Source organism: Artemia franciscana, chromosome 12, assembly GCF_032884065.1.
Source record: "Artemia franciscana chromosome 12, ASM3288406v1, whole genome shotgun sequence".
Classification (NCBI taxonomy): domain Eukaryota; kingdom Metazoa; phylum Arthropoda; class Branchiopoda; order Anostraca; family Artemiidae; genus Artemia; species Artemia franciscana.
Genome location: NC_088874.1, coordinates 19,708,374 through 19,733,026, shown reverse-complemented (window position 1 = coordinate 19,733,026; position 24,653 = coordinate 19,708,374). Strand labels below are relative to the sequence as shown.

At 36.4% G+C, this 24,653-nt stretch overlaps 1 protein-coding gene across 2 annotated transcripts in view; it reads right to left on the bottom strand.

The window, feature by feature from the left end:
* The window catches only part of LOC136033812 (piezo-type mechanosensitive ion channel component-like), a gene marked incomplete at its 3' end in the record, with an annotated part of 265,796 nt that overhangs the window by 6,515 nt on the left and 234,628 nt on the right, over positions 1-24,653 (bottom strand). For both annotated transcript variants that reach the window (XM_065714725.1, XM_065714726.1), the window contains 3 exon segments: positions 8,829-9,114; positions 15,806-16,020; positions 20,100-20,247. In XM_065714725.1, coding sequence (XP_065570797.1) covers positions 8,829-9,114; positions 15,806-16,020; positions 20,100-20,247 — 649 coding nt within the window.

The following is a 24,653-nucleotide window of genomic DNA, read 5'->3' as shown; positions in this document are numbered from 1 at the left end:
AAGAAATAATAAGACAAGCAATGCTTAAAATATCAAAGACAGTGCAGAGGATATCTGATTTTGAATTGGTTATGTAAAAACTCATAGAACCGTATTGATTTTAACGAAAAAAGAAAAATTAAGATTTCAGCAGGGGGAGCAGTATCAATCCCTGTCAGAAATCTTAGTTCGAAATCCCGCCGCTAAGGGATTCATGGCGCTAATGCCGATATATTGACATGAACTTTACTTCCACACCCCGCCACTAGATATTCGTGGTGCTAATGTCGATCTACTGTTAGAAATTTTAGTTCTCATGTCTATCGCTAGGGATTTGTGGTGTTAATGTCACTATACTAGACCATTTCTGGGAGATTTCCTATGTAACTCTGCTTGTTATACAGCAAACTGCTTAATGACCTACTAAGAACGCTATTTTTTCTCATGAACCTTATCGACTTTTTTCATTCCCTTATAACACCATTATTTTCCAAAATAAACGACTTACCAATAAAGGATTCACAAAGGGAAAAACATTTAAAGACTATAATCCCTTTTTAGCTTTTATAAATCATCCAAAACAGACAATGCGATGGTTCCAGCACCCCCCCAATAGAGTTAGAAACATCTGGCAAAATATAAGAAAAGGTTGAACTGCGGGTCCACCTATTTATTTGACTTGCTTTGGAGCAAAACAGTGCTATGAAGGAAGGTCAATTCCATTACAGACTAAAGAGGAGTAGTAGTAGAAGTGGTAGACAGGTTTAATAGCAAAAACTGTTTGTTAGAGGGAACGGAAAATTTGACTCCATAACATCTCTTTTTAGCAGATTAAGGCGTAATATCTTCGACTTATTCCAATTAATCTCAAGATTTAGCTCCGTGCACACTTTTGTGAAAACACTGAAAAACTTTGAACTGAATTGTGGCGTAACAACTCCGTTTCGCACTAAATATTTCAGGATGAATGACAGGTCGTCCATGAACTTGTAACAGTCGTCATAGTCAGCTATGAGGAAGTTAATTACAGACAAAAACACAGTTGCTGCGAGCTTAGTACCTTGAGGGGCTCCACAGGTGGATGAGGACCATTCTGAATTACTATCACTTTCGTAGAGAGCAAACACACGTTGCATCATCTGACTGAAAAAGTCCAAGGTGAGCGTAACAGTCTTTTTCTTAGCCCCCATTACCTTGAGATTAAGGGCAGCTACAATGTGATTGGTTAAATCAAAGGCCTTTCGAAAGTATATGGCACCAAGGTCGACAAAACTGTAACCCTTTTCGACCCACATGATAAGACTATCGTAAATCCTTACTAGGTACACTGAGATATTACAGTCTTTCAATCTGCCGTATTGTCACTGGTCGATAGATTCCTTAATTCGATCCAGTAAGACACTCATGATAAAGGTTCGGCCACTTTCGCCAGGCATGGTGTTTGTGAAATGGGTCTAAGTTCGTCATAGCTATTAGGGTTAGTAACATTCGGGACTACTCTAACGTAATCTTTCTTCCAAAGAGCTGGAAAGATCCCAATATGAAAGCACAGGTTTATCAGCACAGTGAGTGGTTTCACAATGAAAGGGGCGTATTCATGAATCAGTTTGGGTGGAAGTTCGTCTGGATAAGCAGAACGATTTACTTTCACCTTCATCAGGGCATTATAGGTTGTCATTTCATCGAGAACAGCTTCACCTTCATCTGTGCAGAAGTAAGTATTTCAGACATCTGGGCTTGTGTGGGAGAAGGAAATAAGGTCCAAATATGGGTAAAATATTGATTAACCTCATCAGCAGTTGTGTAAGTTCCGTCAGGGTGGCTTATTTTTCTGCTGTTATGAGTGGACCTGCCAGTGATTTGCTTGACCGCTCCGGGATCAGTGTGCCTAAGACTGCCCGAAAATTTCTCAAGCCCGTAATTTTTCTTCGCAATTCTCGTGAGAAAAGTAATGTGGTTCTGCGTTTTTTTTTAGTTTTGAAAATCTCCTTTTTAGAAAAGCTTGCACTTCTTTCAGATTAGTTTCTTGATTTGGGGGGCTATCCACAGTTTATCACTTTAGCATATTGTGAAAGTCTTTTCAGGAAAAAGCTCAAGGTATTTGGCGTGAAGAAATTCGGTGAAAATTTGGCATGTTTTATCAAGGCTTCCGTCTCCATAGACCTCTGGAAAAGGGTGAGTAGCTATCCATCAACCATAGGTGCTAATTGCAGAGTCAGTAAGTGGACGGTACTTGACACGCTTAATTTTAGGCTTAGTTATTGAAGGTTCAGCTGACCAGAGCACAACGTTGTGATAAAAATTGGCAAGCGCTATAGAGTTTCGCAAATGTCTCTTTTCCTTCTTCTTTTCTGTCCATACAGAGTCAAGCATCCTGGGGGATCTTCAGCAGTCCAAGCTCGCTTAAAAAATGAAGGTAGATGGCGCTAGAGATTAAAATGGATTAAGTCTCGTTTTAATGAGCGGTTCCCTCAACGGAATATGGTTTGCCAGTTGTGACCCTGTTATTGAGATTTTGCTTACCCTATGAAAATGATTTTTTCATGTACTGGACTCAATATACCAGGAAAAAAACAAACGGAAAAACCAATATATTAAAGAAATAAGAAATTAAGTCTGAAATTGATCAATCCAAAAATAATAAAAATCAAGAAAAGCTCTACCCAGTACCTCTTCAAGCGAGAGCTTTCTAAGCTCCCCTCCCCCTCATGCTCCAATGGAATGTCATCAGTACTCCACTATTTCCCAATACACTGTCCATGGAAAGAAGCTCTTAATAAAATTAAATTCTAAGTCTTCTTCTAACAAAAATTTAAAAATAAAATTCGTAAACATGCCGGATTCAAGTGTTGGGGAATTTTAAAGCTGCTTAAGGGAAAGGCACGATGCTAGCCAGCTATTCTTGGTTTGATTAAAGTCCCCAGCCAGAACAATAGCAGGGTTTCCATAAAAACACAAAGGTGGTCGACAGTCTTTTGGAGGTATAATAAAAGATTACGGCGGTCTTTAGCACTTTCAGGGTAGTAGATTGAGGCAAAGATGATGCAAGAGTAAGCATACGGCATGGCTGATGTTTTGCTATTCTTTGTTTGATTAAAGTCCCAGCCAGAACAATAGCAGGGTTTCCGTAAAAACACGAAGGTGGTGGACAGTCTTTTGGAGGTGTGATACAAGATTACGGCGGTTTTTTTTAGCACTTTCAGGTAGTAGATTGAGTCAAAGATGATGCAAGAGTAAGCAAAAGGCATGGCTGATGGTTTGCACCAAACCCAAACAACCTAATATTCAATGGTTTCGAATTCACGTAACTGCTTCATAGGGATATCTTCACGCACATAAATTGCTACTACACCACCGAGTCTCTGGTTGCCGAGAGCATGTCTTGTTCCGTGATATAGAGCATAACCGGTGTGTTTTCTTGTGGCTTCAGTCAGGTTCTAAGTTTCTGTTATGGCTGCGACGGCAACATTGTTCTGCCGTAATACAACGTCGACGGGAGACAGAGGTAGTGGGGACAGCCTAGAGCTTTCTGAGCGTGGGTGTGCGTCTTATCTTGCGAGATAGGGTGGAGGTTTCCGATCTGTAACGATTACTTTTATGTAGGACCTGTGTCTTTGTTGTCAGCTATTGGGTATTCTGGCAGAGACAACTGTCTCAATCACTTTACTGGGGTGATCCCTTTGTCTAATTCTAGCTCGTATGTCAGCTCTTTTCCCGCACCACCTTCTTCTTTTCCGTCTATACAGAGTCACACCTCCTGGCTGATCCTTCAGCATTCCAAGCTCGTTTAAATGAATGAAGGTAGATGGTGCTAGTGGTGAAAATGGATGGAGTCTCGTTTTAATGAGTGGTTTGCTCGACAGACAAATGGTTGTCCAGTTTTAACCCTGCTATCGAGATTTTGCTTGCCCTTCGAAATCGATTTTTTTCATGTTCTGGACTCATTATATCCGAAAAATAATAAAAATCGGAAAAATTATTATATTAAAGAAATATAAAATTGAATCTGAAATTGATCAATCCAAAAATAAAAAAAATTGGAAAAGCTTGACCCAGTACCTCTTCATGCGAGATCTTTCTATTTTCCTTCCGCCCTCATGCTCCACTGGAATGCCATCAGGACCCTACTATATCCTAATTCATTGTCATTGGAAGGAAGCTCTAATAAAATTAAATTTTAAGTCTTTTTCTAACATAAACTTAAAAAAAAATGCATAAACATGCCGGATTCATGTGTTGGGAAATTTACAAGCTGCTTGAGAGAAAGGCACGATGCTAGCCAGCTATTCTTGGTTTGATTAAAGTCCCCAGCCAGAAGAATAGCAGTGTTTCCATAAAAACACGAAGGTGGTCGACAGTCTTTTGCAGGTATAATAAAAGATTACGGCGGTTTTTAGCACTTTCAGGGTAGTAGATTGAGGCAAAGATGATGCAAGAGTAAGCACACGGCATGGCTGATGGTTTGTACCAAACCTACACAGCCTCATTTTCAGTGGTTTCAAATTCAAGTAACTGCTTCATAGGGATATCTTCACGCACATAAATGGCTACTACCCCACCGAGTCTCTGGTCACCGAGAGCTTGTCTTGTTCTGAGATATAGGGCATAACCGGTGAGTTTTCTTGTAACTTCAGTCGGGTTCTAAGTTTCTGTGATGGCTGCGATGGTAACATTGTTCCGCCGAAATACTACGTCGATTTCATCTGTTTTATTGCAGAGAAAGCGGGCGTTACAAAGCAGGAATGTGGCAAAACGTTTCTATGCATTGTACGCGACGGGAGATAGAGGTGGTGGGGGCAGCCTAGAGCTTTCTGGGCGTGGGTGTGCGTCATATCTTGCGAGATAGGGTGGAGGTTTCTGATTCGAAACGTTTACTTCTATGTAGGACCTGTCTTTTTGTTGTCGGCTATTGGGTAATCTGGCAGAGACAATTGTCTCAGTCACTTTACTGGGGTGGTCCCTTTGTCTAGTTCTAGCTCGTATTCCAGCTCAGTTCCCGCGCCACCTTCTTCTTTTCTGTCCACCTCCACATAGTCACATCTCCTGGCGGATCCTTCAGTAGTCCAAGCTCGTTTAAATGAATGAAGGTAGATGGTGCTAGTGGTGAAAATGGATGAAGTCTCGTTTTAATGAGTGGTTCGCTCGACAGACACATGGTTGTCCAGTTTTAACCCTGCTATCGAGATTTTGCTTGCCCTTCGAAATCGATTTTTTTCATGTTCTGGACTCATTATACCCGAAAAATAATAAAAATCGGAAAAATTATTATATTAAAGAAATATAAAATTGAATCTAAAATTGATCAATCCAAAAATAAAAAAAATTGGAAAAGCTTGACCCAGTACCTCTTCATGCGAGATCTTTCTATTTTCCTTCCGCCCTCATGCTCCACTGGAATGCCATCAGGACCCTTCTATATCCTAATACATTGTCATTGGAAGGAAGCTCTAATAAAATTAAATTTTAAGTCTTTTTCTAACATAAACTTAAAAAAAATGCATAAACATGCCGGATTCATGTGTTGGGAAATTTACAAGCTGCTTGAGAGAAAGGCACGATGCTAGCCAGCTATTCTTGGTTTGAGTAAAGTCCCCAGCCAGAAGAACAGCAGTGTTTCCATAAAAACACGAAGGTGGTCGACAGTCTTTTGCAGGTATAATAAAAGATTACGGCGGTTTTTAGCACTTTCAGGGTAGTAGATTGAGGCAAAGATGATGCAAGAGTAAGCACACGGCATGGCTGATGGTTTGTACCAAACCTACACAGCCTCATTTTCAGTGGTTTCAAATTCAAGTAACTGCTTTATAGGGATATCTTCACGCACATAAATGGCTACTACACCACCGAGTCTCTGGTCACCGAGAGCTTGTCTTGTTCTGAGATATAGGGCATAACCGGTGAGTTTTCTTGTAACTTCAGTCAGGTTCTAAGTTTCTGTGATGGCTGCGATGGTAACATAGTTCCACCGAAATACTATTCGATTTCATCTGTTTTATTGCAGAGAAATCGGGCGTTACAAAGCAGGAATGTGGCAAAACGCTTCTATGCATTGTACGCGACGGGAGATAGAGGTGGTGGGGGCAGCCTAGAGCTTTCTGGGCGTGGGTGTGCGTCATATCTTGCGAGATAGGGTGGAGGTTTCTGATTCGGAACGTTTACTTCTATGTAGGACCTGTCTTTTTGTTGTCGGCTATTGGGTAATCTGGCAGAGACGATTGTCTCAGTCACTTTACTGGGGTGGTCCCTTTGTCTAGTTCTAGCTCGTATTCCAGCTCAATTCCCGCGCCACCTTCTTCTTTTCTGTCCACCTCCACATAGTCACATCTCCTGGCGGATCCTTCAGTAGTCCAAGCTCGTTTAAATGAATGAAGGTAGATGGCGCTAATGGTGAAAATGGATGAAGTCTCGTTTTAAAGGGCGGTTCCCTCGACAGACAAATGGTTGGCCAGTTATAACTCTGCTATCGAGATTTTGCTTGCCCTTCGAAAACGATTTTTTTCAGGTATTGGACTCATTTTACCCAGAAATAATAAAAATCTGGAAAACCTAAAAATAAAAAATGGAATCTGAAATTGATCGATCCAAAAATAATAGAGTTGGAAAAGCTTCCCCCAGTACCTCTGCTTGCGAGACCTTTCCAAGCCCCCCTCCCCCTCATGCTCCAATGGAATGCCATTAGGACTCTACTATATCCCAATACATTGTCATTGGAAAGAAGCTCTTAATAAAATTAAATTCTAAGTCTTCTCCTAACATATACTTAAAAAAAGAAGTCAAATTGAAATAACTTTTTAACACTGATAGTTCATAGTTAAAACTCTACTTCATGTACATCCCCATTCCCATAACTCATGTCACCTTGAAAAAGCAGTTTGATGTAAATTGGTAAGATAGATAGTTTTTAACAGCTCTAGTTTATCGATGAAATTTTCCAAAAATGCTTAAATGTCCGTATATTTCATATAATCCACCAAAACTTACGAAAAAAGTGTGACATATGTTTGGGCTCCCCATGGAGCTACATACCAAAAAGAAGTGGGTCTTCACAGAAAATCCCTCTAAATATAAAAAGCTCATGAAATGAGATGAAAAGCCAAGCGTTCGAGATGGGATCTCTACCAACATGGGGATCTCTACGACATCGTGTAACCCATGATAAAACATAAAGCTCTTGAAAAAGATAAGGAATAATATAAGCTTAAAATAGGTATGAAATGAGAGGGGTTTTGCCAAGGTTTACTGAACCCAACCCCAAAACTGGATTATTGTCACTAAAGGTAAAAAACCTGAAACGTGATGGAAAGCCAAGCGTTTGAGGTGGGATCTTTACCAACATGTTCATTTTTCCCCCGATTAAACATAAAGCTCTTGAAAAAGATAAGGAAGAATCTAGGCTGAAAATAGGTATGAAATGATAGGGCTTTCACCAAGGTTTGCCGAACATGTCCGCATATTCCACGATAAAACATAAAACTCTTGTACAAAAGATAAGAAATACAAAAAAGCTGATAATGACATAGAACGGCTCCCCCAGAAACTACCTACCAAAAGAAAGTGGGTCTTCATAAGAAATCCACGAAAGGTAAAAATTCTCTGAAAAGGGATTAAAAGCCACACCTTTTTAAACTGAGAAAATAACAATAATAGGAAAAATATATATGAAATATAGGAAAATAATTTTTCAGAAAATAAAGTTTAAAAGGGATCACGTTGTTCCCAAGTACTGGTGGGTTTGAAGTATATCTTGAAAATTTACAAATCAGAAAACACTCCCCTGTTTATTCTTTAATAGAATGCCAGCTTTTTTCCAAGCACTGTTTAGTTCTGAAGCAAATCTTGTACATAGGTAGACCTGTAGTCCCACCTGTTCTTATATTTTGACAGATGTTTCTAATTATATGTGGGGGGTCGCTGGAACCTTTGTATTGTCTCTTGCGAGCGAGTTATAAAAGCTATAAATGGATGATATTCTTAAAATGTTTTTCCTTCTATGAATAATGGTAAGTGCTTTATTTCAGAAAATAATGATCTTATAAGAGGTTGAAAAAAGTAAATAAGGTTCGTGAGAAGAAAATAGCGTTTGTAGTAGGTCATATAGAAGCTTGCCGTATAAAAAGTGGGCTTATATAGGAGGTGTCACTGCAAGGGCCTAGCATAGTGAATTTAGCGCCAAGAATCCCCGGCAATGGGGTTGGAAACTAATATTTTTGAGTAAGCGAAAATAAAATAGCATTAGAAAGTTTACGAAAATCTAGTTTTCATTTGAAAGTACGATGGCTTTAAAAAAAACCATGCAATATTTATGTTTGAATTTTTATGGACACAAAGTATTATCAAACTTAAAAAATTAGATTGTCGATTTATTTTGATTGTTGGATGTAGCAAAATTGACGAAAACATGGTACTGTCCAAAAATGTCGCAATTTTGAACCAAATAAACGTTTTCTTAGAAAATCGTGTTTTTCACGTAGGAATTGACATAAGATGTGTCTAGGAGGCAATAAATCCTCTTTTTTTATCCCTGATACTTCGAAAACTTAAAAATGCTTTTATGGAGCAAATTCCAAAGAATTTTCGGGAAAGATCTTTGATTAATCAAATATCAAATGAATGAATATCAAATCTACCACAGAGTCTGACACCGTGAATCTTGATATAAGCAAAATCCTTCTGCAAGTACTTGCAATAGAAAAAAAGTTTTTTTTTTTTTTAAACTTATCAGGCATTAAAAAAGCCCAGACAGACATCAACAAGCTGAAATAAACACCGGTAATACAAAATTCTTTTTTTCTCACTGAATTTTTTGTTTTGGTCGAGACTCCGATCTAACTTGAAAAAGAAGAAAGTACCTTCAGTTCAAAAATATTTCCGAATATGACTTCTAGCTTAAACCACTCAGACATTGACATTGTTGTTGCTGTGAATACCCAGTCCATAAGTGTCCGCAGCTCAAATAAGAAAGGGACCAACATAAATGCTTTGAAGGAGTAGTTATTTGCAATTCCATAGCGTTTTGTGAAACAATTCCCAAGAATCCTTGTAGGGTAGCCAGAACGAATTTGTTTCGCGGCCAGTAGCAAGTTCACGCATTTAAGGAAGTACCACATCTTTGGTGGTGTCACTGCACTGAATTCCCTGAATGAAGAAAACACTAAGAAGTATAACAAATATCTCAAGGTAATGATAGAACAAAAAGATTTTGATAATGAAGATGAACTAGGGAAGGAACTCAGTAAGGTAAAACCCTTAGGGGAGTTTAGAGCAAGGATAAATACATTCAATTGTAACAATATACTAAAGCCTTTTTTACTAAAGGCTTTTTATAAAACTTTAGGTCGGTATTTTCAATTTGAAAGGACAATCTCAAGTTTTTATTCTACCGTTTTTGAAAAGTTTAGTTATCTCTATGCCAATCTTATGAAAAATGTGTCTGTGTGTGTTTTTCTTTTATTCAATGTTAAATCATCTCGGTAAACGAGCAATAATTATTTCTGTTTGTTTTTTTTTGTGCAGAAACAGCACATATATTTTTTTTCTTTTTTTATGAAAATTGACATATACCATTTTCCTGGGTGAAAAATGATCTTGAGAGGTGAAGAGTTTAGGAAAATTCACTTCCGACTGACAGGGCCTAGATATAATTTTCAATTAACCTTCAGCTGACTGGAATTATAGACCCATCCACAGGGAACAACTTTCCACCTGAAAGTCACCAATTCGTCCTAGGTAGGACGTCATAAGGGGCAAAAGCATTACTGTTCTTAAATGGTCGGACCTGAGCTAGTTTGCATATGTTCGTATGCAGCTAATATGTTTATTTGTCGGTTTCTAAGCCGAGAGACATAGAAAACGCAATAAGTAAAATTTTTTGATGATTTCATAATTCATGCCGGAGAGGTCTAGAAGGATTCACACGTTCGATTATTTTAACCAAATATTTGAGAAAAATTGTAACACTGGCAATTAATCAAATTTGTGCATAAGCCACTTAGTGAATGCTTCCCCGAATCCCTTTAAGAGGCAAAACTACCGCGTTGCCAATAATAAAGGCCATATGGCTTCAATTTTTCATTATTATTATTTTTTTCCCAGATGCACATTGTATGGAATGGGTCGTCATATAAACTTCAGAGGGGGCTCATTCAATTGGATATCGGAAGTTCTAATGCCCTTTATAAGAGTCAAAAGTGATCAGAAGATGAGTAGCCCCCCCCCCACCCACACCTTTTCCCCCGATGCATCAGGTAAACATTTTGAGATAGTCATTTTGTTTAAAACAGTTCAAAGATCATAGAGCAAAAACTCCCGTCTCGCCACAACCCCACAGGCCCAGGGGCAGGCGATGTAACGTATGCTCTGCGGGAATATATGGTTCTTATGGAAGGGATGCTCGTATAAACTTTGGAGAGGGCTCATTTGATTTAAGTTCTAGTTCACTCTGTCAGAGTCAAAACAGCAAATAAATCTTAAAACGAGTGAGACTTAAATTGAGTATGTAAAACAAGTTTGAAAGGATAAAAAATCTCTATAAAGAGGAGCTTGTGTTTTGACTCCTTCTTTCACTGTAAAATACTAAAACCTACTGCCTCAATGGTGCTTTACTGAAAACAAATTATATTTCAAATATCTTCTTTTATAATTATTTCAGCGTTGAAAATAAACAATTAAAAACATTATATATCACATATCCAGTTTGATTTTATTTACATTTTTCAAGACTCTTCAAGACACATATAGTTTTCAGTAAGGCACCAATGACACACTAGGTTTTACACTTTTACAGTGAAAGAAGGAGTTATCTCCTTCATTCACTGTAAAAGTTTAAACTCTTCTTTGTAGAAATTTCGTTCGTTTAAACCTTGGATTGCATATTTAATTGAAGTTTCACTCGTTTTAAGATTTATTTAACCATTTGTATTAGTAACTATTGTTTTTCTGTTTGCTATAATTGTTAATTTAACTTCTGTTCATTTTGAGCTTTATTTATGCCTCAGTAGCAAAATATTTTCGTTCGTGCAACGCTAGATTTGCACATTCAACTCAAGCTTTACTCCTTTTTAGATTTATTTATTCATTTGTATTAGTACCTGTTGTATTTTTTTGCTATGATTGTTTATATTATTTCTGTTTGTTTTGGGTTTGATTTTATGCCTCAATAGCAAAATATTTTTTTTTTCACTTTAAGGTTGATTTGCATACTCAACTTAAGCTTTAATCGTTACGAGATTTATTCATTCATTTGCATTAGTAGGCTATGCGTTGTATGTTTTTTTGCTATGACTGTTTATATTCTTTCTGTTTGTTTTGGGTTTCCTTTTATGCCTCAATAGCAAAATATTTTTGTTCGTTTTAATTTTGATTTGCATATTCAAATTAAGCTTTACTAATTTTAAGATTTAATTTTTCATTTGCATTACTACCCTTTGTATGTTTTTTGCTATGATTGTTTGCATAATCTCTGTTTCTTTGGGTTTTATTTATTCTTTAATAGTATTTTCTGGTTGTTTTGAGTTTGAGTTATTGTATGTTTCTATTTCTTCTGATCTTAAGTTTAATATGGCCTTTACTTTCCTTTAGAAAACTACTTGTTCGGAGAGCTTTTTTTTAAATTAATTTAAACAAATGTTAATATTTATTTTGAGTTGAAATTCAATTGCTTCTCGAACGTCCAGTTGCATGCCCAAGTCGTTGCTAATGAGGGAGGTTCCTTCAAAAAGTATTTTATGGCTAGGGTTACCAAAACATGGTTGCCAACAGCAGAATCAAAAGAAACATTAGATCTTTTAAAAACAATTTAACAAATGACACTCACAAAACTAGTAGACAACACGACTGAACCTGTTACAAAAGGACCTTTGAGGTTACTTGTTTAAAAGGCAAGATTAGAATTAAAAGCGTGTTCTTCATTATTTTTAAATCAATCGCTTTATTCATCTAACTTTATGGATCAGTCCCTAAAGTAGGGATGATAAAACTTTTTAACAAATTTTAGTTTGAATGGTCACAATTTAATGTGCTTTTCTGTTATACTTTATTGATTGTTTTGCTGAGGAAAGCCCTTACAAAAAAATCCCCTGTAATGCTACTTGCCATTTGTGTTTGAAAAAGTCTTAGGTAGTGATGCAAAAAAGTGAAGGGCAAGCAAGACATGCTTTTAGATAACATTTGTCAGCCAATTTCATAACAAAAAATAAAACTGTAAATGAAATCTACGGTTAGAAGAGAAGCAACGGTAAGAATCACAACGAGCACCAGAAGAAAACGAATCCAATAAAATGTTTGATTTTTTCATGCATTGACAGGAAAGAGGAATCGAATTCACGTCAGACTTTCTTAGCTCAATTGTTATTGCTTACTTGACACCTCGAGACTTAAAACAAAAGAGTAACAAAAATATATGCTCTCTTTTAAAAAAATGTGCATTTATTAAAACATTTTTTGCTAGAATTATATGCATTTTTCGTATTTTTCCAGGGTGGTTGAAACAAACCTAACCTGAAGCCAAGACATCAAAAAGAAGTTTACATTATCTTCAGTTAGAAGACGAGCGACAACGAGGAGCATTATATACAAGCCTAGCACGTGCCAAGTGCCAGGGTCCGGCCTTGAATTGGGATGGATAGGTTTTTTTTCTCAAAACAAGCATATTGAAATTTCTGGCCACCAAAACGATCTAAATAGGATCCAACTTTTAGGGATAATCCATATTTATCCCAGGGTGGTTGTATCGAACTTATAGTGGCACCCTGAAACTAAAAAGTGGCTCATATTGTCTGCGGCTAAAAGAAAAGTGACAATGAGAATCCATACATATAAGCCTGAGAAAAAAACTTTGCAGCGATACGGCCAAAGTCTTAGAACTATATATATATATATATATATATATATATATATATATATATATATATATATATAACAAATCAACACAGCAGCAAGCCACCTGAGGCCAAAAGAGCTACGCACGCTCCCCTTCCATCCCAATCTATTGAATATATATAAATATATATATATATATATATATATATATATATATATATATATATATATATATATATATATATATATATATATATATATATATATATATAACAACTCACTACAGCACCGAGCAACCTGAGGCCAACAGAGCTACACACACTCCCCTTCCATCCCAATCTATTGAAAGTACCCATCTTACATTCTCGTAGAAAGTTCCTATTTCCCTTAAATCTTTCTTTATAGCATCCGCCCAACCCAGACGAGGAAGACCTGTTTTCTTTCGAGTCCTAGACGGATAGTTGAAATGGACAATATTCGGCAATCTGTCACCCTTCATCCGCAGAACATGCCCCAGAAATCTCAGCCTAAAAGCATAAGACCTTTGCTAAAGCTCTTATGACAAAAATATCGAAAGCTTGCTCATAATCCGTAAAACTGAAGACCAAATGTGTTTAACAACTAAGGCAATTCTCAATTATTAACCTGACGGTGAAAATTTGGTCGACACATCCTCTACCTTTTCTAGAATCACACTGTTCTTTTGTTTAAACTTTGTCTACAGCTTCTTGCCGTCTAAAAAGTATCATATTACTAAGTAATTTGCTGCCTACTGAGACCAGACAAATGCCTCGATATTTAAAAAAAAACTTACTCTTATCAATTTTCTTTTACATTGGTTTAATAAAGGTTTTCCTAAAATCGTTAAGTACTTCTGTTTTTCAAAAATTATATTTATAATCTTCAATAGCTAATTGTGGCTCCGTTCCTATCTTTAACTGGGACAAGACCGGATTGACTACTCTTTCTCAATATACTAACATACCCGTAAAACATTTTACTATTATGCTGGCTAGCTGCATCTTCCAGATCCTCGGCAATTTCATCCATGGCCTCTACTTCACACCTTTTTATTTCACATTTTAATGTTTTTTCCACTTACATTAAATTTCTTTTGTTTTCAAATGATCTATCACTCAAATAATTCTTGTACAAATCCTTTTCCCCTTCTCTATTAAAGATAAAGCTTTTTCACTAATAACCCTAGCTGCAGTCTTGACTTTCTTCCCTAAGATACCATCAGCAACTTCTCAAATTGTTGTACTAGAGTTATTCCAACCATCTTCCATATTGTCAAATTTTAAGCTCTCAAGTTTAGTATTCAACTGTCCCTAGAAAGTATCTCTCAAATTTCTATCCTTGTGTCTACCAGCATCATAACTTCACGAGTGGTAGCTAGTCTTCCAAAATCTCAGCTTTAAACTAACCCTAGACACTACTATATGGTGATCTTTACTTTTAAAATCAATTAAAGCACTCATATACCGTAGAATCTTGTACTGATCCGCCAGTGTTCGGTTTTTTATTACATAATCAATAAGGTTTGCTGTTTTACCATCGGGTGAATATCATGTCAACTTAAGGGCCACATAGTATTGGTTATAACTAGATCGTTATACAGACTGCAAAATTCTGTAGCCATTACTATTCTCTTTTCCTACACCAGATTTACCTAGCCTAAAACACCGTCTATCCCAATTTCTACCGGCCTGGACGTTAATATCACCTAGTAAAAACACCATATTTTAACCTGGGACTCTGTCTATTGTTTTTGTAACAGTGATATACAAAACTGATATACAGATTTGTAACTGCTCATAAAATGAGCAATTATTGCTCTGTTATTAATAACTTGTCAGTCTGCACAAGACTTAGCGGCTTCCTTGTTAATCATGAGCCCTCTTCCGTCTATGTGCCCCATCTTTCCTGCCTGAGTAAACAAATCTTATATGACCTAATTTCATGCTCCCTATTCTGTTGGATATGGGTTTCTGAAACTACTAATAAGTCCAGTTCGAATCGCCCGATTCGTCGGTCAAAATGTCAAAAGATAGTCATTTTTAACGTCGTAACATTCCAAGTATCAATTTTCATGCTCTTTAAATTATTGAAATTATTTTGGCTTCAGGAAAAGCAATGATCCCAGATACCACTGCAGAACGGGATCAACCTATCTTCTCAAATCTACACCGAAGTGCTTAAGCGGACCTAGAACCGGATAGCAGTAAGTCCTTGGGACCTCAGTGTGAATGGAGGATATGTGCAATCCTGGGCCCATCTTAGTCACAACATGGATTTAGCACTTGGCAAGGCTCTTCTATCATTAAGAGTCGAGATTCTGCAAAGACAGTCCCAAGCCTACCGCCTCCGACTCAAGATATACTCATGTCTACAAATATTATACTACTACGGGAAGGCAACCCATAGTAGATATATAATCTGGGAAGAAGTTTTTTAGCCCAAAAACACCCGTCAAAACAAACCAAGTCCAGAAGAATTATCCATCAATCAGAATCCTGTGCAAATGCTCCGTCGTTTACTAGGCTACTTTTTCAATCTGGTACTGATAATGGTCTTTTGGTGCAACACCCCTTATAAATTCTCCTACGATCATTGTATTCACAGACAGGGGGGTGCACTTATTTTTGTCTGGGAGATCAAGAAGCTGTTTAAAGTGGAGTAGGAAAAAAAGGCCATTTTTTGAACAAACCGTGGAGCTAGCCATCTGTCTATACAGATGACAAAAAGAAACACCTTTTTGTTACTCCAAAAAAGAAACAATTCTCTTTTCGTTATTACTTTTTTTTTAATTATGAAAAAGGTTGAGTACCCATTAATAAAAACTATTAAATTTTTTTGAAACTCTACTTTTAATGCCCATCTATCAATAATATTGCGGAATTTTTCTGAAATTTTTATTTAATTCTAGGGCGGGTACAAAACTCCTTCAAGACGTTCTTCGGCTTAATTATTTAACTGTAAACCATGTTTGCATGTGCATTTATCTTACCTCTCAGTGACGTAAGGGAGAACAAAAAACATCCAGCTGTGGACACCAAATATCAAAAAGAACTGGAAGATCAGCTTCCCAAGTAAATTTTTCCTAAGATAAAGTGCTCTGTCTGTTAAAATCAAAAAGAACTGAAGAATAAGCATGATGAGAAAAGGAAGGGGAACACGACTTTCTTCAAGGTAAGCCATCACTCCACCGTCACCAGCTTGGGCCTGAAAGGACAAAATTATTGATAGGTACAAAAAATGAATAGCTATAGATAAATTCTACTGTCATGGTGGCAGTTGGCTACGTCCTAGTAAACAACGACCTTTAGCCCATAGCAGCCAAATATTTAAAATGCGTTTGGAAAAAAAATGTCAAGGGAGAAAAAATTGTCACTTTAATTTGATTTAGAATTGGCAACTATCATTGGATTCAGTAGGGACTTGGGGAATGCTAGGAAAATCGTGGGGGGGGGGTTGAACTAAATCAAAAGATACTTTAATAATAATCACAGCGATAATAAAAATCGTCTACATGTTACCCGTCAGTGCAAGCCCAGGTTAAAGGGGAATGACAGAGTACAATAAGAAAGAGGAAATGACAATAATAGAGAAAAATTCTTTGCTAATAATTGGACACTCCGATTCATGAATGAGCAATTTGAGTCAGAGTCAGTTCTTTGATAGGTCGACTATTTTTCGACACTCAATACTAAACACCGTGTGCCCTCTGTTTCCATACTTTTTAAGTAAGTAAGACGGCACTAGACCCTTAATGTCCAAACCGACGGTGGTGGTCTCCGTTTCATAGCCCTTCAGCCATAAAGTGCAATTGGGGGCAGGATGCCAACCATCTTGTGCTGTCACACATCCTTGGAGCTTCGCAGATATTTTCAAATCGTGGGGAGTGTTGAACTAAATCAAAAGATACTTTAATGATAATCACAATGATAGTAAGAATAATTTATTTCTTACCCGTCAATGTAGCAAAGTTTATTTGAGTTATTTAATGACGGAGTACAATAAGAAAGAGAAAAATGGCAATAATAGAGAAAAATCCTTTGCTAATGCTTGAACACTCCGATTCCTGAATGAGCAATTTCAGTCAGCGTCAGTTCTTTGATAGGTCGACTATTTTCAATCATTAAGCGATATCGGTACATTGTTTTTAAGACAACTGCTGTAGAAAAACCAGTTTCAAATATGTAAGATGTTACAAATGGCAATAAAATTTCTAAAACTTTGTCTGTCAAAGTAGGCAAAATCGTCCTTTACTCGTAGCCAATACGTGTGAATTACGTATACTGCTGATTCATTTTTGAAACCTATTCAACATTTTTGGTTCGTATTCGAAAATGATATTTTGGAAACAGCTGCATCTCCCCTTGCAACAGTCCCGCGTGCCCCACAGTTTGGAAACCACTGGATTAGGGCTTCAAAAAGCTTGGTTTAGCAAAAAATCATAATATATATAGTAAATTTATAAGTATTCAAGCTCAAAAAGGGAAAAAAAAGGAGGAAGTCGTTAAAAGTGGGGAGGCATAAGATATGCATAAGAAATACATAAGAAACAAAAACAAAAATGACAAATAACAAAAATATAGATCTGTGAACAGAGCAATTAGCTTTTTGGTTTATGAACAAATTTAGCATTGAATTCCGAAACAATATGGACAAGCTTATTAGTGACCGACGGCTAAGCTAGGAAATAGTACGAGGAAGTAGCTATTTAAAAGGAGGTATTCTAATAGAGAGCTTCCCTGGCTTACTTTTTAGTTTACGAAGAATGTCTAGCCCACACTTATATTCACAGCAATAACAACCTAAGAGCAAAAATTGAGTGGACATGAGTAATTTGTTTATCCATTTCTATTTTACCTGTCAGTACTTTACATAAATGATTTTAGACATCATTTACATCTTATATCCTCACTATATGCGAAATAGCGCAGCTGCTCCCTCGCCGTGTGGTTACCCATTATTTGCGTGACAATAGATTGAAATAGCTATAACCGAATATATAATGTTTTAATATCCAGCCTGTTCCTTTAACACTGTTCCTTTCGGGTCAAGATCAGAACAAATGGAGTCGAGGATGCAAAAGTGTCACAGATATTGCATTCAATGCAAACAAAATTACGATTTTTGTCACCTAGATTATGCTTGTTGACCCAAGATTCTATAATCTGGAGCCAAAAACTAAAACTTTGGAAACGAGATTATCTAACAAGCAGGTCATCCAGATAATCCGAAATGCTGCTGAGGCCAAGAAATTCTGTTACTGAGACTGTGCAAACTGGATACAAGATTGTATTGATTATCTCCAAAAATTTCCAAGAAATATAACTAAGTATTTACAAAACAAAGCAGGGATTCCAAGAAAATTAGTTAACAATCCGGTGAAAAAAAACGAAAAAATCAAAGGAACTAGAGAACAATTTTAAATAGCAATGCAAAATGGAACTGTCAAACTTTACTTAGCACCTCTTTTCCGAAAGTTGTTGCGTTACATCAACACAGGGGAAGGAAAAGGAGAATTTCAAGTAAAAACATCACTTTTCCCATAAAAGTTTTCATACTTAGGTCAGAGAAAGCACTTTTTATGACGCACTGGACCTCTGTGTATAGTTTTTTGAAACAGATCTTGAGTATAATTTTGTCTAGAAAAACACTTATTTAAATGCAGCTGATCTCTGCAAAAATGTCCAAAAATGACGTGTACACAAAATAAGATGTATTCAAAGAAATTGAACTTTCAATAATTATACGTCACTAATATCCCTATAAAGGCTCCATGGCCCGTAAAGAGACGTAAAGGCATTCGTGTTTGAAAGTACAATAGCTCAAAATAGGGATGAAACCTTTTAATCGGCAGTGAACATATATAATAATTTTAACTGGATATTTCGAACATATATACAGCGTAACTTGTGGAGTTTCATGGGCGTGTCGAAGCAATGGGATAACAACAATAAATGTAGACTGTAGTTATTTACACAACTCACCCAGGCAGTTGAAGTCTTGGTTTGAATTGTAAAGCCTTTAATGTTAAAGAAGTCTATATCTTCACCCTCTCTCTTGAATTTTGTTTTGAATTTTAAATTTGTATTTTGTTCACACAGCGTGAGCAAATACATCAAAAAGGACAAAAATTGTAATATTTTTTGTCATTCCTTTAATTTTCTTATAAACACAAAACAGTCATTTTTCTTATTGATTGAGTACAGTAATTTTACTATTATTTTTGTTACAATGATAACTATTTTAATCGGAAGTAAAAAATGGTCAAATGCAGAGGGGCTCAGTATTGTTGCCATAAGGCTGAAAAAAAGTAAAAAATACACTTGAAACAATTTTTTTCTGATTTAAGGCCAAACTTGTCAGAAAAAATATTCTAAACAGAATGACGATCTAAATAAATCACAGAAAACTAAACAAATATGAGATTTTAATGGGTATTATACTCTGGGCATTTACCTCCCCCTCCACGGCACGCGTACCTTAGCAACTTTACAAAAACAGACCTGAAGCTATAATATTTTCTATATGGATTTCAGAATAAAGGGAGCTTGATCTTTACCTTTCCCCTTGGAATTTCACTTAGAATAAGAGTTCGAATGATTTTCACCGATTTCATTCCATAAGTGTCACTTGTGGGGTTTTATGGGTGTGTCAACGCAAAGCAATAGCAGCGATAAATATAGGCCACAATCATTACATAGCTCATCCTGGCATTTAAATCAGGATTTAAATGTAAATTCTTCCTTATTCAAGAAGTCTTATTCACCTTCTCTCCGAAATTTTGTTTTGAGCTATAGATTTTTATTTTGTTCGTAGAACATGAGCAAACAAAAAAAGGACAGTAACTGTAATATTTCTTGCCAATCCTTTTTTATATATACACACACAGAGAAAAATAGGTAGGTAAAAATAAAAGTAGGTTTTTGTATCCACAATTTTTGGTGGGATAAATCTTATAATCTTGAGTAGTGGGATTATGGGAATCCTTGTATCATACCATTGCGTAGACATTGTTCAACAGCTTTCAAAATATTTTAAAGAGGTACGTGTCTTCAAAAAAAGCTGCTGTCTTAGACCTCAAAGTTAGCGTCTTTGTCCATTTTAGTCTGTTTTAACTTGAAATACCACGTATCTTCCCTGTACGTAGTCATGACATAACAGGTTTCTTGGGGGTTTCCGGGGGGACAGGTTCTGTCATAAAGGTCTGGATGAAAGTTTTTCTTTAATGTTTATGATTTCGTATTGGGGATCTCGGCCACATTTTTAGAATTTTGACTTCGACTTACCGCAAATGCAGAAAATCCAAAAATGACAACAAAGAAATTGATAAAATCACACCAAAACATATAGAAGTATAAATCTACGGGAACCCGGTTTCCTTGGTCCAATAGACCATTGAAGAACTCGTAAATTGACGAAAAATAATTGATACACCTAGAAGATAAGATCAAGAGTCAAAAGAAGAGATGAAAAATAAGACAGAAAGAACTGGTATTTCACAGCAAAGAACAACCAGTAGCTTCGTTAGGCTGAATACATTAAAAATATAAATAAAAGGGACGAAACAGAAGCACATGCAAAAAGAAAATTGTTAAAGAAGAAAATTTGAAAAAAGATAAAATAATTTTAGTCAGTGAAGTATTCATCTATAAATAGTAATTATGTCAGTTTGAAGACGAATTTTCTGGTAGATTGGGAAACGGAAATAGTTAGAGGTCAATTGATCGATTTATTGATTAAAAAAAATAATAATAATACAACATAAGCTTAGCAAAAATTTTTGATTCACGGAAAATCAGACTTTTCTTGATTTATGATCAACATCTTTCAGTCTTACTATTCCGCAGTTCTAAGTGTAAAATATAAATCTTTTTTTTCTGGTAATCCACTTATTTCCACCACTGTAACGGAACCAATCAATCTAGTTCTGATCATTAAATATTTCATGTAAAAATATTTCTTATGAAATAAAAATATTGTTGTAATTATACACAATGGTCATAATTATGAAAAAGCAAAAACATTCCAGATTTTCTAGGCTTACTTGAACACTGCTTGTTTATTACACTATTATTATGTTTGGGATAGTATTATGTTTGGGATCAATATTCATAATGGCAATATAAAATTGCAATATAAAGAGGGCAGCCTAATGGGACAGAAACAAACATCATGTTTAAGCTAGTTTCTTTTCTCCTCAAGGTTTAACGTTGCTCTTGACTCTCACTCGGCCAAAACTTATTTTTTTTAAGTAAACATGGGTCAATTAGTAATATAATATTCAGATTTTATAAATGTAAGGATTGGTGCTACCCCGTCAAATCCCTATTCCCTCCGCTACTGTTTTAATTTTCCTTAACAACGCTTCACGTGTGTGTGAATTAAGTAAACGTGTGCCAATTTGTAACATAACATTTTACAAATGTCTGGATTGGTGCTACCCCCTCAATTCCCTATTCCGTCCGCTACTGTTTTTATTTTGCTTACCAACGCTTCAGATGAGCTAATGGCATCTGGAAAGTGATTCCGCTTGAAACAATTATCAGGAGAGGGGAATGCCAAAAATAGCTTTACCGTCAAAATAATCAAGGAGGCACACTCGTGCCTCTTTAAAGAGGGGAACCACGACAATATTAAGCGATCTTCGGTTCCAGTGGTTGCAGAGGGATAGGAGGGATGCATTTCGTAGCCCGAGCTCCAACTAAGAAACCTGCCAAATTTCACCCCCCTCCGACTTTTCCTTCATGGGCAAAATCTGGCCGAAAGTTTCGACCGAAGATCCCAGCCCCCCTTTAACGTTGTCCGATAGGACTGAAATTCAAAAGTTAAGGTCCCCTAGGGCCCAGGAGCTTATCCGCGAAATTTCAGCTCGATCCGATAACTCCTTCCCTGTTTTCCAGAAACCACGCATAGCCACATAATGTTCATGTTCTTTTTATTCTGAGACGCCTACAGGTTACAGCCGACATTGGATCTGGGTGTACGAAGACTCATTCGACGCGGAATTCTCCGAGTAATTTTCCTGGAAAGTTTCGTCGGAAAATCTTAACCCCTCGATTTTCTAGCTTAGAAAAACCCATTTCCCCATTGAAGGTAAAATTTTCTCTTGTAATAATATCACTTGTTTGAAAAATTCTTACACTGACAGCAGCTTGGCGTAGCGGAAGCGTGCTGGGCCCATAACCTAGAGGTCGGTGGATCGAAACCGCTATCTTCTAATTTTTTAAAATTTGTAAAATTAGGTAATTTTGTCAGTTTGAATTTATTGATACAGAAAGGGAGAAAATAAACATGGAAACATGTGATCAGAATTACATACTGGAATGTTCACAAGAATTTGTACTGAAGCGGGGGTAAGACTTGATGGAAGCAACTTAAAAGAACCATTTAAATTGATTTCCTAATTGAAGCCGTTGGTGAAATTTTCTATTGTAATAACTTGTTTGATAACAAGCATAACAGCAGCTTGGCGCAGCGGAAGCGCGCTGGGCCCATAAACCGGAGGCGGGTGGGTAAAAACCACTAGCTGCTAAATTTTTAATTAAGCTGCTAAACTATTAAAATTATCAAAATTAGATAATTTTGTCAGTTTGAATTTATTGATACAGAAAGCGAGAAAATAAACATGGAAAATTATTATTAAATTACATCCACCATGGATTGTAGAAAAACGTACAGAAATAACATGAAAAAAACTTCGTTTTCTTAAAGAGTTAAAGAGGCTGTGTCCCAAAGTCGAACCTTAAAACGTACAGGAATTATGAGAGGACGTTTTAAGGTTCGACTTTGGGACGCAGCCTCTTTAACTCTTTAAGAAAACGAAGTTTTTTTCATATTATTAACGTTTTTAGGATGAAGGCCTGCTAGAAAAATGTTCTTGATGGATATTCGCATTCTTCTTATCTACATACGCATGCCCATGTTAATGTGGTACTTTACTCTTTGTGAAGGTAGAAAAGCTATGTATATTTCTACAAACAGATAAGAGATTTCAGCACCTCGGCATCCAAATTGCATGACTAATTGAGTTACATTCCTCCTAATAAAGAGAAGTCAGGTAAAATACTCTCTCGCTATATTGACCTGAAGGAACATTCAAAGTAAAATTAGATAATTTTGGTATGAAATACCCTATTTGAGGTCTCAGGCCACCCCAAAATAGAAATGCAACCTAATTACCCAGGAAATATCTGCTTATCAGCTCTGACATACTATATAACCATTACTATTCATGTATAAGTGCTCTAAAAGCGTCATTTGTTTTGTATGGGGCTTATATATACGTAGGAAAGATTGTGTCAGCTCACGACATTATTACCTTTGAAAGTGGGTGGCTTCTAAGCTATTGGCTATATCAGATTATTCTTTGACATTACGTAAGTCCTAGACGAGCTAAACTTGCCGTTTTGTGGCCCAAAATGGCAGAAATGAGCACTTCGGTTGATGCGGTCTCCATTTACTCATAAAGGGACCTTTAATTTTGAATTCCCATCTCATGACCAATCCTGTGTTATTTTATTACTACTGGTTCAATACCATCATTTCTTTCAAACAAGCAAAGGAACACACAACAAACTATGCACTAAACAAACTATGCAAAATAAAAGTACATTCGTGATCACCATTCTTTAAAAAATGAAAAAAATTCACATTTCAGCCATAAGGGCGTGAAGTCTTTGATGCAGTGTATTTGCATTAGACATATTGAATTCGATAGAGAAATTTTCAGCAAGCCTTTCTTCTGTTTACGAGTTGTTTCCCCTTTTTATAAAATCATACACAATCTTGTATGATAATAACTTTTAAAGGATAAAATTAAATTAAATAGATTTGTAATATTGGTAATCAGCATGAACAGCAGATCTTTCTGATGTGCACGCTGTTATAAAACTTCTATTTTTTAAGAGTTCCTATTACAATTGATAAGGGTTGTATATTATTTTTTATTCTTTATCGTGACTACTACTGTTCCTACTCCTGCTACTACTATTATCAACTCGCCTTAGCGGCGAGTTGACAACTCCAATCTAATCAAGACCTCCCTCTTTACACCTTTCCAAGAAATCTCATTTTCCCTTAAATCTATCTTTACGATATCCCCCCACTCCAACCGAGGACGATGTTTGTTGTTTGTCTCTAGACGGTTGGTCAAAAAGGACAATATTTGGTAATATGTCTCCCTTCATCAGCAAAACATGCAACAGCCATATCAACCTTTCTTTAGTTACAGCTCTAGAAAGTGGGATTGAACCACAATTTTCGTGACGCCTACTGTTTGAAATGTGGATAGTCAGTCGGGAATCCAATACACCACCTGTAAATTTATTAACAGACCAGTACAATATTTCACTTTCTTTACATTGCTTTTATTTTCATATGATCTATCACTCAGAAAGTTTTATAAGTCCCTCCTCCTCTCTTTTAAACGCAACCAAGTTTCCCTAATATTCCTCGCTCCGTACATAACCATCTTCCCTAATGCGCCATCAGTGACTTAATAAATAAAGTTCCTCAAATTATTCCATCCATCTTTTATATTGTCAGATTTTAAACTTTCCTGTTCAGTCTCAACTGTTCCTTGACAGTTTATCTCAAATTCTCATCCTCGAGTATACCGAAGTCATATCTTCCCGAAAAGTAGTTACCCGCAGTATCCCCTCTCTGCTTTTAATGAAAGCCCAATCACTGGTTTTAATGAGAGCCCTATCCTACCATTCCCGTGACAGCACTACCCCATCATTCAATGACAGCCAGCAGTGGTCCATGTTATATAATCGGAAATGTTTTCTAAAAGATGCAGGTGTCTGTTACGTAATTGGAGCTAAAGGCGTGAACAAAAC